This window comes from Musca domestica, unplaced genomic scaffold, assembly GCF_030504385.1.
Source record: "Musca domestica strain aabys unplaced genomic scaffold, Musca_domestica.polishedcontigs.V.1.1 209, whole genome shotgun sequence".
NCBI lineage: Eukaryota > Metazoa > Arthropoda > Insecta > Diptera > Muscidae > Musca > Musca domestica.
Genome location: NW_026712257.1, coordinates 263,720 through 281,994, shown reverse-complemented (window position 1 = coordinate 281,994; position 18,275 = coordinate 263,720). Strand labels below are relative to the sequence as shown.

The 18,275-nt window shown below is 32.7% G+C and overlaps 2 protein-coding genes across 11 annotated transcripts in view; one reads left to right on the top strand and one right to left on the bottom strand.

Annotated features, from left to right (window-relative positions):
- LOC101888489 (uncharacterized) overlaps window positions 1-3,191 on the top strand; it is a 67,718-nt gene extending 64,527 nt beyond the window's left edge. For 2 of the 5 annotated variants that reach the window (XM_059122635.1, XM_005186710.4), the window contains exons 8-13: window positions 50-262; window positions 326-614; window positions 749-841; window positions 1,129-2,516; window positions 2,648-2,779; window positions 2,981-3,191. In XM_059122635.1, coding sequence (XP_058978618.1) covers window positions 50-262; window positions 326-614; window positions 749-841; window positions 1,129-2,516; window positions 2,648-2,779; window positions 2,981-3,012 — 2,147 coding nt within the window. In that variant the 3' untranslated portion in view covers window positions 3,013-3,191. The remainder of the gene's footprint in view (window positions 1-49; window positions 263-325; window positions 615-748; window positions 842-1,128; window positions 2,517-2,647; window positions 2,780-2,980) is intronic. The other 3 variants (XM_005186712.4, XM_059122636.1, XM_005186714.4) reach the window with 3 other exon arrangements.
- Window positions 3,192-5,774: 2,583 nt separating this feature from the next.
- Window positions 5,775-18,275, bottom strand: part of LOC101892228 (potassium voltage-gated channel protein Shaw) — an 82,777-nt gene continuing 70,276 nt past the window's right edge. For 3 of the 6 annotated variants that reach the window (XM_020037922.2, XM_059122631.1, XM_011295546.3), the window contains 7 exons: window positions 15,969-16,556; window positions 15,578-15,874; window positions 15,206-15,415; window positions 12,558-12,762; window positions 11,907-12,071; window positions 9,208-9,312; window positions 5,775-8,733 (listed from right to left, as the gene is read on the bottom strand). In XM_020037922.2, the coding sequence (XP_019893481.1) occupies window positions 8,165-8,733; window positions 9,208-9,312; window positions 11,907-12,071; window positions 12,558-12,762; window positions 15,206-15,415; window positions 15,578-15,874; window positions 15,969-16,556 (2,139 nt within the window). In that variant the 3' untranslated portion in view covers window positions 5,775-8,164. The remainder of the gene's footprint in view (window positions 8,734-9,207; window positions 9,313-11,906; window positions 12,072-12,557; window positions 12,763-15,205; window positions 15,416-15,577; window positions 15,875-15,968; window positions 16,557-18,275) is intronic. The other 3 variants (XM_059122632.1, XM_059122633.1, XM_059122634.1) reach the window with 3 other exon arrangements.

The window sequence follows — 18,275 nt, the reverse complement described above, 5'->3', positions numbered from 1 at the left end:
GAGGAGAGGTGGGGAGGAGATGACATTAATTTATTTGTGTTTCTTTTAGCTGACTTCTGTCCTCCCTTGGCTGATCCTGTTGGTGGTGTACAAGTCTGCAAGGACTGGGGTACTGGAGGCCAATTCAAGGTCTGTGAAATTTCTTGTAACCCTGGCCTTAGATTCTCTGAGGAAGTACCTGAATTCTATACCTGTGGTGCTGAAGGTTTCTGGCGCCCAACACCCGACCCATCCATGCCCTTGGTATATCCTGCCTGTTCACGTAAGTTGAATTTTCTTTTCCTCCTGCTATCGTTTATCAACTAATGTGTGTTCTCCTCCATAGCTTCCAAATTGGCCCAACGTGTATTCCGCATCAAAATGCTCTTCCCCTCTGATGTTTTGTGTAACAAGGCCGGTCAAGGTGTGCTCCGTCAGAAGGTCACCAGCTCTGTTAACTCGCTTAATCGTGATTGGAACTTCTGTTCATATTCTGTGGAGGGCTCACGCGAATGCAAAGACATTCAAATCGATGTGAAATGTGATCACTATCGCGGCACTCAAAGTAATCGTGTCAGACGTCAGGCCAAGGATGGTGGTGTCTATGTCTTGGAAGCTGAAATACCAGTACTCAAGTAAGTAATGGGACCTTAGGAACTTCATGTCCTTTTTTTGATTGTACAAATGTGTGTCTTGGTTATTATTTGTGTGAGCATGTATGTGTTTTTTTAAAAAATTTGTACCTATGTGTTATTCCAAAACTTTATAGCGATGAAGAAGATCCAGATCCCAGAGCACGTCAAGGACGCCAACAAACAGGCGGTGATACATACACGCTGGAAATTTCTTTCCCGGCAGTGAAGTATGTTTTTGTTAAGAAATAGAAACGCTTTTGAAAGTTCTTTCGCTGCTGCTTTTTAGAAATTCTGCAAATCCCTCAAAAATAATTCGCTATATATCTCAGACATTGTGGTTATGGTTTTGTTGGGGTTGAGGTTGGGGGAGGTTATGGTATTCATGTCCATGTCTTTAACAAAAATTCAAAAAATTCTGAAATTTTTTAGTGCCTAACAACAAAATGCTTTGCTTAAATAGTTTGATTTATTTAAAGAAGAATGCTAATATATTTTCTCTCTTTTCCCCATCCAGTGATCCGGTAGTTCATACCTCTACTGGCGAACGTTCCACTGTCAAGGCCCTGTTGGAAAAACTTATTTTGGAAGATGACCAATTCGCCGTCCAGGACATATTACCCAACACCGTACCGGATCCCGCCTCTTTGGAATTGGGCTCTGAATATGCTTGCCCCGTGGGACAAGTTGTCATGATTCCCGACTGTGTACCCTGTGCCATTGGTACCTTCTATGATACCCGCAACAATACTTGTGTTCCTTGTGAACGCGGTACCTATCAATCGGAAGCTGGCCAATTGCAGTGCAGCAAATGTCCCATTATTGCTGGTCGCCCCGGTGTCACCGCCGGACCTGGAGCCCGTTCGGCTGCCAGCTGTAAGGAACGTTGTCCTGCTGGCAAATACTTTGACTCTGAAACTGGTTTGTGCAGATCTTGCGGTCATGGTTTCTTCCAACCCAATGAAGGTTCCTTCAGTTGTGAATTGTGCGGTTTGGGTCAAACAACACGCTCCGCCGAGGCCACTTCACGCAAGGAATGTCGCGATGAATGCTCTTCTGGCCAACAGCTGGGTGTTGACGGGCGCTGTGAACCTTGTCCTCGCGGTACATATCGTGCCCAGGGTGTCCAGCCCTCATGTGCAGCCTGTCCATTGGGTCGCACCACACCCAAGGTTGGTGCCAAATCCGTTGAAGAATGTACCCTGCCGGTGTGCTCGCCCGGTACCTATCTCAACAGCACCATTAACATGTGTGAAGAATGTCGCAAGGGTTACTATCAGCCGGAAACCCAACAAACTTCCTGCATTCAGTGTCCACCCAATCACAGCACCAAGATTACCGGAGCTACCTCAAAATCTGAATGTACAAATCCCTGTGAACAAGTGGCCGAAGGACGTCCTCATTGTGATCCTAATGCTTATTGTATTTTGGTGCCGGAAACTTCGGACTTTAAATGTGAATGTAAACCTGGTTTCAATGGTACTGGCATGGAGTGTACCGATGTCTGTGATGGTTTCTGTGAGAATCAAGGCAATTGTGTTAAGGATCTCAAGGGTACACCATCGTGTCGCTGTGTTGGCTCCTTCACCGGCCCCCACTGTGCCGAACGTTCTGAATTTGCCTATATTGCTGGCGGTATTGCCGGTGCTGTGATCTTCATTATAGTCATAGTTCTATTGATCTGGATGATTTGTGTCCGTTCGACAAAGAGACGTGATCCAAAGAAAATGTTATCGCCGGCCATCGATCAAACCGGTTCTCAGGTGAACTTCTACTATGGAGCCCATACACCGTATGCCGAGTCGATAGCGCCCTCACATCACAGTACCTATGCCCATTACTATGACGATGAGGAGGATGGCTGGGAAATGCCAAATTTCTACAATGAAACGTACATGAAGGATGGTAAGTAGGGAACATTTATTGATATCAGCGCTGTTTCTTTAGAGATCAATAAGTTTCAAAATCACGAAAATATTATTTTAAATATTTTTCCCCCGGAACCCAGTTTGAATTGCTAATTGATTTAATCACAGACGTTGTATACTCCACAGGTCTGCATGGAGGTGGCAAGATGAGCACATTGGCTAGGTCGAATGCCTCGTTATATGGTACCAAGGATGATTTATACGATCGATTAAAACGACATGCCTATACTGGCAAAAAAGGTGAGTGGCTTTAGAAAAATGTTAGGGTGGCAGGAAACACCATATGACACATGACCCTTATAAAGGTCAAGTTTAATGGAAGTCATAATGCTTCTACGGAAATTTGTTATAATGGCCTGTTCCTGCCATCCTTCGTGTGTACTTGTGTTACTCTGTATTAATTTTTTATGATTTTGTGTGTTTTCGTTCTTTCATTCACAGAAAAGAGTGATAGTGATAGCGAAGTCCAATAAATTCAATAGAACAAACAACCACACACACACAACTGCCAATTTAGCAGCGTTAGTAATAATACAAAATCTCAAATAAACGAACAAAAAAACTACCAGGAATAAAAGCAGCAAACAATCATCTATTAAATATTTATTACGAAACGCTCGACTAATGTAACAAACTTTAGAAAAAAAGAAAATGCTCACAACACTTTAAATGGGGCTTAAATGCTAGTCCTCCACAAAAGGCCCAGGCACTTAAGTCACAATGCAAAAACCCATTCCATTTCACATCCATACATACCCATGAGAGATGCGACCATCAACATCATCATCAGCGTCATTTTACTCATCTCTCAGACGAACTTAATTATTTGATGATATTTCAGATGATGACAAGTTGAAAGCTTTATATTGATTTGTTGTAATTTTTTTTATATATATTATTTGTGTATAAAATATTCATTGGAAAATGTAAAATTTTTTCTTATTATTTTTTTTTTATTTGAGTGATTTCTTAGAATCTCTCTTTTAATTTCCTGCTAAAATTTAGTGCCTAACAAAAAAAAAAAACACTGCAAATTACTCAGCTTAATGTAAAGCTTTTAAAAAGCTGCTTTATGACGACTTGAAATTTCAAACAAAAACAAAAAATCAGCAACAACAAAAATTTATCATTAACGAATTGAAATGCAATATTTTTTTTTTTTAATTACAAAAACAAATTAAACTATTAAATTAAATGGTAAAACAAAATCGAATGGCAATGTAAAAGTGACTCGTCATTCGATTTATGTTTATAAGAGTGCATGTGCTTCTAGTTCGTATTTGTTAATTCATAGGTATTTTTATTTTATTTTATTATTTTTTAATTTCATTTTTCAAATTTTATAATTTTGTAATTTAATTTAAAAAGAAAAAAAACAAAAAAACACTGTCCCCCTTCCATATTATTTTTTATAATTTTACTTTCCCCCCTTCCCCCTCTCTACGATCTTCCACTAAATATCATTTATTGTAGTACTCAACTCAATACACACATACAGCATTTCCTTCCGTTATTTATTTCCATATAAAAAAAATGAAACGGCAATGGAAGTTGTTAAGAAAAATGTCTGAGTTTGTGTTTTTATATTATTTATATATACGTTTATTGTACCATAACTAAAAAAACAAAAATATTTAGGTTTATAAAGATTGTTTTTATAAATTAATACGATAATTATCAAACAAACAAAAAACAATATTAATTTTACAACAACAAAAAAATGTAAATTGTATTTTTGTGAATACAATAAAAAAATAAAGAAACAAAAATTATTATTAAATAAAACGAAACATTGTTTTATTTTATATTAAGGGGGTTTTCAGCTATTAGCATCATAAGGACATAAGTTCATAAGTAAAATTAAAATAATAATAAAATAATAATAACAATAATTATAATAATAATTATAATAATGATAATAATAATACTAATAATAATAATAATAACAATAATAATAATTATAATAATAATAATAATAATAATAACAATAATAATAACAATAATAATAAAAATAATAATAATAATAATAACAATAATAATAATAATAACAATAATAATAACAATAATAATAAAATAATAATAATAATAACAATAATAATAATAATAATAATAATAATAATAATAATAATAATAATAATTATAATAATGATAATAATAATACTAATAATAATAATAATAACAATAATAATAATTAATAATAATAATAATAATAATAATAATAATAATAATAATAATAATCATAATAATAATAATAATCATAATAATAATAATAATAATAATAATAATAATAATAATATAATAATAATAATAATAATAATAATAATAATATAATAATAATAATAATAATAATAATAATAATAATAATAATAATAATAATAATAATAATAATAATAATAATAATAATAATAATAATAATAATAGTAATAATAATAATAATAATAATAATAATAATAATAATAATAATAATAATAATAATAATAATAATAATAATAATAATAATAATAATAATAATAATAATAATATAATAATAATAATTATAATAATAATAATAATGACAGTAATAGTAGTAATTAATTAATAAATAAGTAAAAAATAAATAAAAACTTAAATGGACTTAAAAAATATACATAAATAATGAAAATAAATATATATAATAAATGTTGAAAACATATAAAAAAGGATTTGGGTTGGGTTTGTAAAGTCAGTTAAAATAAATGACGAATTTGCGTACGAAACACACAGGTAGTTAGTTAGTCGTCAATCAGGTCTGACACAGCTCGCTCGTTTTCTTATCCTTTAAAATTGAAAAGTGCTTTGTACGAAATTTCGCCATACACCAGGCGACCAGAATTGCTCAGGAAGCAGGAGGTCGCCAAAATTATTTGGGAAATTTAGATCTGGCAATGCTGTAGTAAAAACTAAAAACCAAAATTCAAAGCATACTTTCAGGCACATATATTTCCGAAAGTGTGGCATTGCCAGATTAAATTATTTCTTTTTTGCTTAACACTAAATTTAAAGCATACTTTCAGGCGCATTTTAGTCTAACTCCTTTCTCAAGATAACTGCTTTTAGTTTAACATCAGAAAGTCAAATGAATTTGCCTTTTAAAAATAATTGTCAATTTTCCATCCTTTGTTTCCCATGTACTTACCCTCCATTCATTAAAATCCACACATTTTTTTTAGTTTTCAAAAGAAAAAAAATTAATAAATTTCTTTATTTTATTTTGCACAATTGGTTTGTTTGTTTTAAGGTTTTAATACAATTTTACTAATTTTAAATTTAATTTAAATTTTCAATTAGACTATTTTACAATGCTCTTATTTCACTAAATACTTTTATTTTTGGTTAAAATTCAAACTTGGAACAATATTTCGTCTTCTTCGACTGTTTTTCTTTCCTTCATTTAACCAATCTTCTTATAGACTATTGATAATCCCTAGCATTTTTTGTTTTTCTTCTGTGGAATCGGTAAAAACACCAATAAATATTTGTGGAGTTATTTTAGTTTTGTTTTCTAGTGATTTTCATGATTTCCATTCCTCAAAACGACATCAATAATAATTTAAACTTAATTATTTTTTGGTTTCTTTTGAAGCAATAAAGCGTTATTCCAAATTGAATTTTGTTGGGCAAATAAGTGTTGAGTTATGCTACATAAAGGGGTTAATGTTTGTGGTTTAACCTAACCATGGCAATGTAATTTTGTGAGAGATATTGTCGATTGAATAAAAGATAGCAATTCGTATAGATTTTTGACACTTCTCTCTTTAAAATTAGTATGCCATGGATATATTAAAGAGTGCACAATCATATTATTGGATATTCCAAGAGATTTGATATTAACGTAAAAACTATAATAAAATTACCAGAAGTTTTTCATTTTCATATTTAAATTGAACTAAATATAAAAATTTACAAATATTCCCCTTAAAAACGAAACCATAATTTTATTATTGAATACCCTACACAAGCCACTATAGAGATCAAATTCGATATCGCGAAGTCAAGTATCACGACCGCAACCAAAAATGACAAAACCAAGCGTCTCGTAGTACTATTTTTTTTGAAGGGATTGAATCTGAATTTTGGTCTTGATACGTCAAGCAGCCTCAGCCTCGTAGCTATAGAGGGTTATTTCATTTCACATGGCCAAAAAGTGCCTCATCGAAATAACTGTTTTAGACAAGGTCTCGTTTGGACCAAATGCATTTCAAGACATTTGGAGTCGATCTAGAGGTGTACGTCCGTCTATCCATCTATCTGTTTGGCTAGAGCGGACAATAACTTTCGTAAGGTGTATCTGATGTGGTCTAAACTTGGTACATCGTAATATTATTATCAAACATAAATCGAGTTCGGATATGGGCAATATCAATCAACTCCTTTTAGTACCTCCCCAACAAGATGCCAAAAATTTCAGAGAAAATAAATTGCCTCGTGCAAAAAGAAAGGATCATCCGATTTTGTTCAAACTTTTCAAATCCTAATATTTGTATCTGTGCTAGGTCAGGTGTAAAAATTGACAATAAATTTCAAAATGTTGAATAATCTCAACGCTTATAAAATGTGAAATAAGAACCCAATTGTATTGAATTTTCGCATATCGCAGTATTTCTAACAACTCTAGGTTTGATATGAAAATTGGATAGGTGGGACCACCCCTCTTGTACCTATCACACAAAGTTTCAAAATTTGTAATAATCATTAAGCTCATAAAATACGAAATGAGCATCAGATTCCTTTCGAACTCGGTTCCTATCAACACAAGATGAGGTGTAATGATTTAATTTATCGGACTACTTCCTCTGGTACCTTCCCCACAATGGGTAAAAATTTTGAATATTTATACCTTTCATAAAAGAGGAAATAAGCATCTGATTCTTTCCAAATGTCACACCAGCCAACATTTCTTTCAAAACAAGATCTGATGCGACGAAGATATATATCGACCCACTCTTACTCTAACCTCTCACAAACGGTCACAATTTTCAATTCTTAAATCTCTCATAACATGAGAAACAAGTCAGCGATTCTTTTCAAACTCGATCTACATAAATATTTCTTTCATCCAGAGAGCTGATGTGAATATGGAATGTATCGGTCAACTCTAGTACCTCCCAACAAAATATTGGCCACCATAAAAGTGTCAAAAGTTTGAATAATTATGCAAGTCAAAATATATTTAAATAAGCGGCCATTGGATGAGGGTATAGATCTGTCATAAGAATCGTCATAAGCTGTTGGGTATCACATAATCAGCTCCGCTCGGCTATAGCCTTTGATTACTTCTTACTTCAAAACTATCCTAATGAAAGAAAAAGTAATTAAACCAAGCTACAGAAAGGACCTTGGATGCTAAAAATAATTTCTCTCTATATAATAAACATTTGGTGGTGGCGCGGTGCAGGATATTTTCCAGTCGACTAGGCCGACCTCGTTTTCTTGATTTCATTTTAAATGTTATGCTAAAAATTATCTAAAACTTCACCTGAATTTGTCAGCATTCCATTGTATGTTTTTTTGTTTGCGTGTGGGTGTGCTTCTTGTATATGTATTCACGACGTTTTGTCTTCGTATTTCTTCTCTCTCTCTCTTCTCCAATTTTCATTTAAAGCCTGACTATTCAGTCACATGATCTCGATCTTCAATATTGGCCTCATTGGTATGATCTTCTTGTTTTCTAGTTGTTGTTGTCAAATCTTGTTGTAGATTTTCCCGATATGCATCACAGCTACCACACAAAGCCTCAGCCTCATGATCACGATTGTGATCATCATCGTCGTCATCATCATCCTCCATGTTGCCTGCATCATTCACCAATGTCACCTTGGGCTGAAAATTCGCATAACACATGTGCTGAGGTGAGATCGTGCTGTGTTGGGTTTGTTGATGCTGTTGCATAGGCGGCAGTGTTTGTGTTGTAGGAATTGCCGTTTTACCAGGGCTGCTGGTGCCACTTTTCTGGGCATCTATGTCACCACCTCCACAACCAATTGTGTGCATTGAGTGATCCCCATTTTGACCACTGCATGGTGGCATTTGTGTATTGACCACACTGACCGTTGGTGGGACATTCAACATTGTTCGAATATTTGAACGATGTCGCAGGCCCTGATGTAGGTGTTGCTGTTGTTGTTCGATATTATCTTTGTGCTCCATTAGGGGGGTTTGGTGATGGTCCTTTTGTTCTGTATTCGGGGGAAGAGAATATTTAAATGTTTTATTTTTCAATGAGTTATGAGGTAAGTTAAGAGAAAGTTATGGTAGGGAGATTCTATTAATGCAATAAAGTTAAATGAATTTAGGGAGAAACCAAGAATAGGAATTTAAAGAATAGGAGAAATGTATATCAGAAGGCATGAATGTCTAATCTTAATATCCAATTTCCCGATCCTCGAAAAAAGTCAAATATTTTGTTTCATGGATGTCTAGTGTCGACAGAAATGATGGCAATGATTTTGAAATTGCTGGTGTATATTGCAGCGTATAATCGACATTAAAAATACTTTAATTATGGCATACTTTTAGGCTTGAAAATAAATTAACAAAATTGAAAACATGGAAAGTTGAGAGCAAAATCCAGTCCCTTTTAAAATCGCACCTCCCCAATTCTCCTAACCAAAATTCCCTTCAATGCAAAAATAACCTCCATGATTACTTACCCAATGATGCAAGCAATTTCGGTTGCAGTGGCATTAGATAATCACTGCCGGTGGTGGCTGCCCTCGGCTGTAGGCTCTGCATTGCTGGTACGCTTAAAAAGTCCGCTGGGGAGAAATTAAAAAGCGATTAGGCCAAACACTAAATTAAGTGAAAGTGTATTTTGCAAAAGTGGACGACAATAACTGGATTATTCAAAACGATATTAAAAGTCCATTTAAGAGTCATTTTGGGGATACCATATTCGTTTGTTTGTATTTTTTTTTTTCGTACAACACATTCAAATGTATGCATGTATGTGGTAGGTAGGTAGGTATCATGTTCTGAGTTCAACTGGGTGTTGTGTGTACGCATTATGCTGTTGGCTGACTTTTCATACTGTAGTTAGTTATGAGGGTGTTTGGTTAGCAACAAAACGCATCCAAGCAAAACAATTATGGAAATTTGTTGTAATGGACTTGTTGAATATACACTTACATTTACATATGTTTTGCATATATACACACATGTATTTATGTAGGGGATTTTTGTCGTATATGTATGTACATTAGAATGAAATGAAAAGCACACATTTTTAACTTGGTTTTTGGTGGCAAGGAAGGGAGATGCAGTGCATCAATGTCCATTAAAAGCTTCTAAAAATGTTGAATTGTTCTATTTTTTTTGGGTAATAACTGATCTTTTTGAATATATCCACATACCCTAATATATCCACATACCCATAACTGTAACAGGACCCATTTTTTTTTTTTAAATATATTTCCGATCAGATTTCTTCTATGGAAAGATATCACTGATCATATTTTTCTTTACAAAAATATCACAGTTGATAAGTTGTCTATAGGAAAAAACGCTGATGACAATTTTTATAGAAGAAACATATCACTCCTAATAAGTTTTCTCTAGAAAACTATCATTTATGATAATTTTTTAATAACAAAATATCATTGTTTAGAATTTTTCTATTGAAATATATATTACTGATGATAATTCTTCGTTCGAAAAATATGTCACTTGTGATTTTCTTTCGAAAAATATATCACTGATGATATTTTTTTGTGGAAAAATATATGTTTCACTGACAAAAATTTTTCTATGGAAAAATATATCACTGATGAGATTTTTTCTATGGAAAAATATATTACTGACGATAATTCTTCTATGGAAAAATATGACTGTTGAAAAATGTATATCACTGATGACAATTTTTCTATAGAAAAATTATAATTTTTCTATGGAAAAATATGGAAAACTGATAATTTTTCTATAGAAAAATATGTCACAGCTGATAATCTTTCTATCGAAAAATATATCACTGATAATAATTTTTCTATGGAAAAATATATCATTGATGATAATTTTTCTATGGAAATTATAATTTTTCTATAGAAAAATTGTCATCAGTGATACACTGATGATAAATGATGATGAATTTTCTATAGAAAAATATATCACTAACGACAATTTTTCTATAGAAAAATATATCACTGATGATAATGTTTCTATAGAAAAACATATCACTATTGATAATTTTTCTATAGAAAAACATATAACAGATGGTCATTTTTCTATAGAAATATATATCGCTCATGATAGGTTTTCTATTGAATTATATCACTGAGGATAGTTTTTTTTATAGAAAATTATCAGTGATGCTAATTTTTGTATAGAAAACTATATCACTGATGAGAATTTTTCAATCGAAAAACATATCGCTGATGAGAATTTTTCTATGGAAAAATATCAATGATGAGAATTTTTTTTATAGAAAAAAATATATCAGTGATGATAATTTTTCGATCGAAAAACATATCTCTGATGATAATATTTCTATGGAAAAATATATCACTGATGATAATTCTTCTATGGAAAAATACATCACTGACGATAATTGCAATGATGAGAATTTTTCTATGGAAAACTATCACTATTGAAAGTTCTTCTATAGAAAAATATCACTGATGATAGATTTTCTGGAGAAAAATATCCAGAGAACGGCCCGTGTAAGCCATCATCCACACCAAATATGCCTGATGAGCCGCTTAACCAACGGCGAAACGCGTCGCATAGTGGTGAGTGTGTGATAGTGTCTATCTGGCTTTCCTTTTCACTGCAAATTTCAGATCATTAAGCTCGTCTCGAAAGAGAAATCAAACACATAAATCGCTGATGATAGTTTTTCTATAGAAAAATACCACTGATGCTAATTTTTTTATGGAAAAATCTCATTGACTGGTGACAATTTTTCTATAGAAAAATATATCACTGATAACAATATTTTTTGTAATATATCACTGATGAGAATTTTTCTATAGAAAAGTATCAAGGATGAGGAATTTTCTTCAGAAAAATATATCACTGATGAGAATTTTTCTTTAGAAAAATATATCACTGATCAGAATTTTTTTTAGAAAAATATCACTGATGAGAATTTTTCTATAGAACAATATCACTGGTGAGAATTTTTCTTTAGAAAAAATTCACTAATGAGAAGTTCTCTACAGAAAAATAGCTCTGGAATTTTATCAATGATGAGAAATGTATCATCAAGGTTTTGTCCAAATATAGTGGCATGGGACATAATTTGATCAACGAAGGCGACTACGGTTTAGGATTTTCGTAAAATGTTCCCAACGATATATAAATAATGGTGATTATACGTAAATAAATACAATTTTTTTTTGTTTGGTATTCTACTTACAGCTAATAACTGAGGGACCCGTTCGCAAAGGCATCGGTGATGTTTGTATCGATGTTTCGGCTGATCTAGTGCTATTCTTTACAATGCCAGCTAGAGGATTCTGTGGTCGTTCTATAATACTAACACCATTAACATTTACACCATTCATGCTCTCTGTTTGTGTTTCTAACATTGAAATCCAAAAGAAATAAAAATAAAACGGAAATCCAAAACCATATGAAACCGAAGGAGGCGGAACGAAAGGAATAGAAAACAAGAAAAATATGGAAAATGGAAAACAATAAATCAAAACATCACATCGATTACATTTCATCGAAAAAAATACAACCAACTAAATGAAAAACAACCAACATAAGGCAACACAATCAATAATAATGAAAACAACTCATATCGCATAAAAGTTCGTAGAGGGATGGGGAAGGGTTGGGGTTGTGGGTATGGAAAACGGAAACGGAAATGTTGCAAATGAAAAATTATATAGAGCCAATGAAGCCATCATTATATAGCTTTTAAGAGCTACTACTACAATCATGATAATACACTTAGGAACTGTATACCATGTGGAAAGTGTTGAATAGTTGAGTGGAGTTGAGTTCGGTTGGGGTGGGGAAAATAGTTTAATGTGATTAATCTAAAGCAATATGTCATTACCGATTTTAGCTGTGGCAAAAGCTTCCTTCAGCATTGGATTGTGATGCGGATGGGGATGCCCGGTGGCCACAACTCCCGGCGCAAGCGATGTTTGTTTGTAGGCATGTGTACGACCACCCCTTGGCTGAGGAACTGGTTCACGTTTACGTCGCGGCTGTTCTACAGGAAGAACTCTACGTCGTTGTTTGGGTAATTTTGAGCGAGCCTAGAAAATGGGGAGGAAACGTGAAATCGGTGAAAAAATGTAGATAAATAAACATCGGTGAAATATTTTCCAATAAAAATATCATCTGTGCTATATTTTTCTATAGAAAATTTATCATCAGTTATATATATTCTATAGATAAAAAATCTTTAGTGATACATTTTTTTCGATGGAAAAATTATTTTAGTTTTTCTATAGTTATTATAGTTTTTCATAGAAAAATGATCATCAGTGATTTTTTTTTCAATAGAAAAATTATCACCATCGATATGTTCTTCCATAGGAAAATTGTCATCGGTGATATATTTTCCCATAGAAAAATGTTCATCGGCGATATATTTTGCCATAGAAAAATTATCATGACTGACTGATTTCTTTCAATAGAAAAATTATCACCAGTGATATGTTCATCCATAGAAAAGTTGTCATCGATGATATATTTTTCCATAGAAAAATTTTTTTCGGTGATACATTTTTCCATAGAAAAATGTTCATCGGTGATATATTTTTTAATATAAAAATTATCATCAGTGATATATATTTCTATAGAAAAATTCTAATTAGTGATGTATTTTTCGAGAGAGAAATTATCATCAGTGATATATTTTTTTCGATAGAAAAATTATCACCTGTGATATATTTTTTCCGATAGAAAATTTATCATCAGTGATATATTTTTCAATAGAAAAATTCGCATCAGTACTATATTTTTCTATAGAAAAATTCGCATCAGTGATATATTTTTCCATAGAACAATAATCATCAGCAATATAGTTTTCTATAGAAAAATTCGCATCAGTAATATAGTTTTCTATAGAAAAATTCGTATCAGTGATATAGTTTTCTATAGAAAAATTCGCATCAGTGATATAGTTTTCTATAGAAAAATTCGCATCAGTGATATATTTTTCTATAGAAAAATTCCCATCAGTGATATATTTTTCTATAAAAAAATTAATCATCATTGATATATTTTTCTATAGAAAAATTCGCATCAGTGATATATTTTTCCATAGAAAAATTCTCATCAGTGATATATTTTTCTATAAAAAAATTAATCATCATTGATATAATTTTCTATAGAAAAAATTTCATCCGTGATATATTTTTCTATAGAATATTTATCATCAGTATTTTTCTATATAATATTTATCATCAGTGATATATTTTTCTATAGAAAAATTATCATCAGTGACATATATATTTCCATAGAAAAATTATCATCAGTGATATATTTTCCGATAGAAAAACTATAACCAGTGATATATTTTCCCATAGAAAAATTATCGTCAGTGATATATTTTTCCATAGAAAAATTATCACCAGTGATATATTTTTCTAAAGAAAAATTATCAGCAGCGATATATTTTTTACAGAAAAATTATCATTAAATATACATTTTTCCACAAAAATTATTATCAGTGATATATTTTTCCACAGAAAATTTATCATCAGTGATATATTTTTCTACAGAAAATGTATCATCAGTGATATATTTTTTCACAGAAAATGTATCACAAGTGATATATATTTCCACAGAAAATGTATCAACATTGATATATTTTTCTATAGAAAAATTCCCATCAGTGATATATTTTTCTATAAAAAAATTAATCATCATTGATATATTTTTCTATAGAAAAATTCGCATCAGTGATATATTTTTCCATAGAAAAATTATCGTCAGTGATATATTTTTCCATAGAAAAATTATCGTCAGTGATATATTTTTCCATAGAAAAATTCTCATCAGTGATATATTTTTCTATAAAAAAATTAATCATCATTGATATATTTTTCTATAGAAAAATTCGCATCAGTGATATATTTTTCCATAGAAAACTGATCATCAGTGATATATTTTTCCATAGAAAAATTATCGTCAGTGATATATGTTTCTATAGAAAAATTATCATCAGTGATATAGTTTTCCAAAGAAAAATTATCATCAGTGATATATTTTTCCATAGAAAATTTATCATCAGTGATATATTTTTCTACAGAAAATTTATCATCACATTTATTATCACCAGTGATATATTTTTCGATAGAAAAATTATCATCAGTGACATATATATTTCCATAGAAAAATTATCATCAGTGATATATTTTCCGATAGAAAAACTATAACCAGTGATATATTTTTCCATAGAAAAATTATCATCAGTGATATATTTTTCCATAGAAAAATTATCATCAGTGATTTATTTTTCTATATAAAATTTATCATCAATAATACATTTTTCTGTACAAAAATTCTCATCAGTGATATATTTTTCAATAGAAAAACTATCATCAGTGATATAAGTTATAATCCATATTAAAGCTTACTTCACTTTAATACCGCACTTTTTGGTAACACTTTCCATACTACTCCCCGTACTTTTTCCCATGTCGCGTTGACACCACCAACTTAATTAATTTGTAATTTGTCCAATCTTACCTGTGTGTGTGAATAAAACATGGAAAAGTTGCTAACAATTACAGGTACGGGTAGAGCTATTGTCAACACACCAGCCAAAGCACATAGGGCACCCACAAACATGCCAGGATAAGTTTTAGGTGCCACATCACCATAGCCCACGGTAGTCATTGTTACAATGGCCCACCACAAACCTAAAGGGATACTTTTAAATTGATTTTCCGGATTATCCTGCAGAAATGTAAACAAGCAAACAAACGAAACGAATCGAAAATCAAAGCAAAGAAACGAAAAAAGAAAAAACAACAAACAAACACACATTACAAATATTAACTTTAATACCCAAAAATTCGCTCTAATCCTTTTGGCAGGATATGTTCACTATAACATTACCTGAAGCTTTTCCGCATAGTATGCCAGACTGGCGAAGAACACAATACCCAAAACCAAGAAAAACACCAGCAACGTCAACTCTTTGGCCGAGGCTTTGAATGTGTGTATTAGGATCCGTAAGCCGGGCGAATGGCGGGTCAATTTGAACAGACGCATAATCCGCACAATTGAGAAGGCTTCCCACAGTCCGGTGTACTCGCCCATGCGTTGCATGACATCTGTGTAGAAACTTAAGGTGGCCACAAAGTCAATAATATTGACGGGAGATTTAACAAACTGCCACAAATTTGGGGAGACCTGTCCAAGTGGAAGATAGAATGGATGGGGAAAACACAAACACACAAACGTTAAGTAAACATTCAACAAAAATGCCAAACTCTCCGGTACTTACTATGAAACGAATGATGACCTCAAAGAAGAACCAAACATTACACACCAATTCCACATAGAAAAATGCCTCGTGTGGCTGGCCAAACGATTGATGCCAGCCGTGTATGTGGGTGTCATCAACACCATTGTGGTTGCCATGGCCGCCACCACCACCACCAACACCTCCACCGCCATCATCATTATCACCAAGACCGTTCACATCTACAGATTGACGACGTGTTCTTTCACTGGCACGACGACGTCCTTCTGTCTTCTCCAGGCTAAAGGTGGCTATGGGTGTTACAAGACCCGAACTAAAATTACCATTACCACTGCCCGCGCTGCTGGTGTAGTTGATGACCTTGAATGTGGGCTGTAGTAATGTGTGGCGTTGGCTATTATGGGGGGCGGTGGATGCATCCATTGTGGGCGGCGGCATATTACTTGTATGCTGAGGTATGGTCGGTACGCTAGTTGATATTTGTTGTGGTTGGTGTTGGTGTTGTTGGCTATTGGTGGGTGTAAAATCTACGCGAAAACCCGGATGTGTTTTCAGGCAGAAAGATATCACAGAAACGAATATGAAAAACACAGACATACTGGCAACCACCTGCAAGCAGACAAAAATTTTTGAAAATTGTTTCGAGAGTGTCAATACGGCAAACAAAGTAATGCAATAAAAGTTTTTAATAAATATTTCGGCTAGGAAGTAATGACTGAAATTACCCCCCAAAAAAACTGGAAAACATTAAAAAAGTTTTGATTGAGTTTTTAAACAATAAATCGCTTTTAAGATAGATGAGCTTTTTTTGGTGGGTGTGGAGGATGTTGGTTGTAATGATGCATGTTAGGTTATATTTTGGCATAATTTGAGAAGTTTTTATGTTTTGTTTAGGCTATTTGTTTGAAAGTTTTGTGGGATATCATATTTCAAGGGTGGCATGTAACTAATTGAATTAGGGAAATATTGGAAGGGAAACATATCACTATATATTTTGATTAAAAAAAAACTGTTATTAGCTATATATGTATGTATTAAATTAAATGGAGAACATGACCCAAACGTAAGAAATACTTGAAATCGGGTTATTCCTTACTAGAGGCTGTACCAAAAAAGGGCCGATATGAACCATTTTATTTAAAAATGATTCTGGTTGCAATCCAATCTCTCTGTCAAACTTCAAAGCCAAAGCTATCCTACATTTTGAAATTTTTTTCAAACTATGGGGGTACCTCCTTTGTAAATTTTTCAAAAATGAACAATGTTTTTTTTTTATTAACAACCAGTAAGAAAAAGTCAAAAGTCGGGCAGGGCCGACTATATGATACCCTACACCACTAGGCATATTCAGTAGAGCTTCCGTAACAAAAGAATTTATTTGAAGTAGATCATACCAGCTATTAACATTTGGCTTTAGAGCAATTATAATTTGGTTTCAAAGGAAAAACAATATATATGAGAGGCATATCCAATTCTGAATCTGAATCTTTTATACCAAATAACATTGGTTAGAGTGCATAATCTCACTTCGAAAAGCATTATATTAAAAAATATATATCGAAGCCGAGTTCCACCAAATGAAAACATACGTCCCAAAATGCACTCCATTTGGACTGACATTAGCCATTATTTGTAAAACAAAACTGAAATCGGATTAAGGGCATATATGGGAGCTATATTGAAATTTGAGCCAATCTTGAAAAAATTTGGCAAGGGTATTTCCGAGCTCGACAACATATCTGGTACCAAATATCATTGTTGTGGAGTGCATATTACGAAAGTGAGGGACCAAATAGAATGAAACATATATATGGGAGCTATATCTATATCCGAACCGATTTCCATCAAATTTCAGGTACTGGCTACTACACCGAATTCGGTCTGATACACCAAAATTCAGGTCATTTGGACGGATATTGGCCATTTGGTGCACAATTTACCCGAAATCGTTTAAAGATATATACAGGGTGAGATGAAAATAAAAACTGCAACCAACTTCAGACAGCTGTCATTTCTAAGCCACTCCTCCGACAGCTGTTAAAATTATTCCAGTGACAGTGTTTATAAGCGTACAAAAGCGTTTTGGTGAGAATTTTCCAGGAAAAAAGATATTCGTGATGGAATTCAAGTGTGTTAGTGTGATTTCTTCATATTTGGGAGGAAAACTACAAGTGGCTACCGTTAGAGCACTCCAGCATTTAAATGTGAATCAATATTTTGTGTCTCGTAGCCCGACGTCAAGGAAGTGGACGGAAGAAAACAGATCAGCTGAAATTGTAAAGAAGCGACTTGATCGAATCCCACGACGCAGTGGCCGAAAAATGGGTC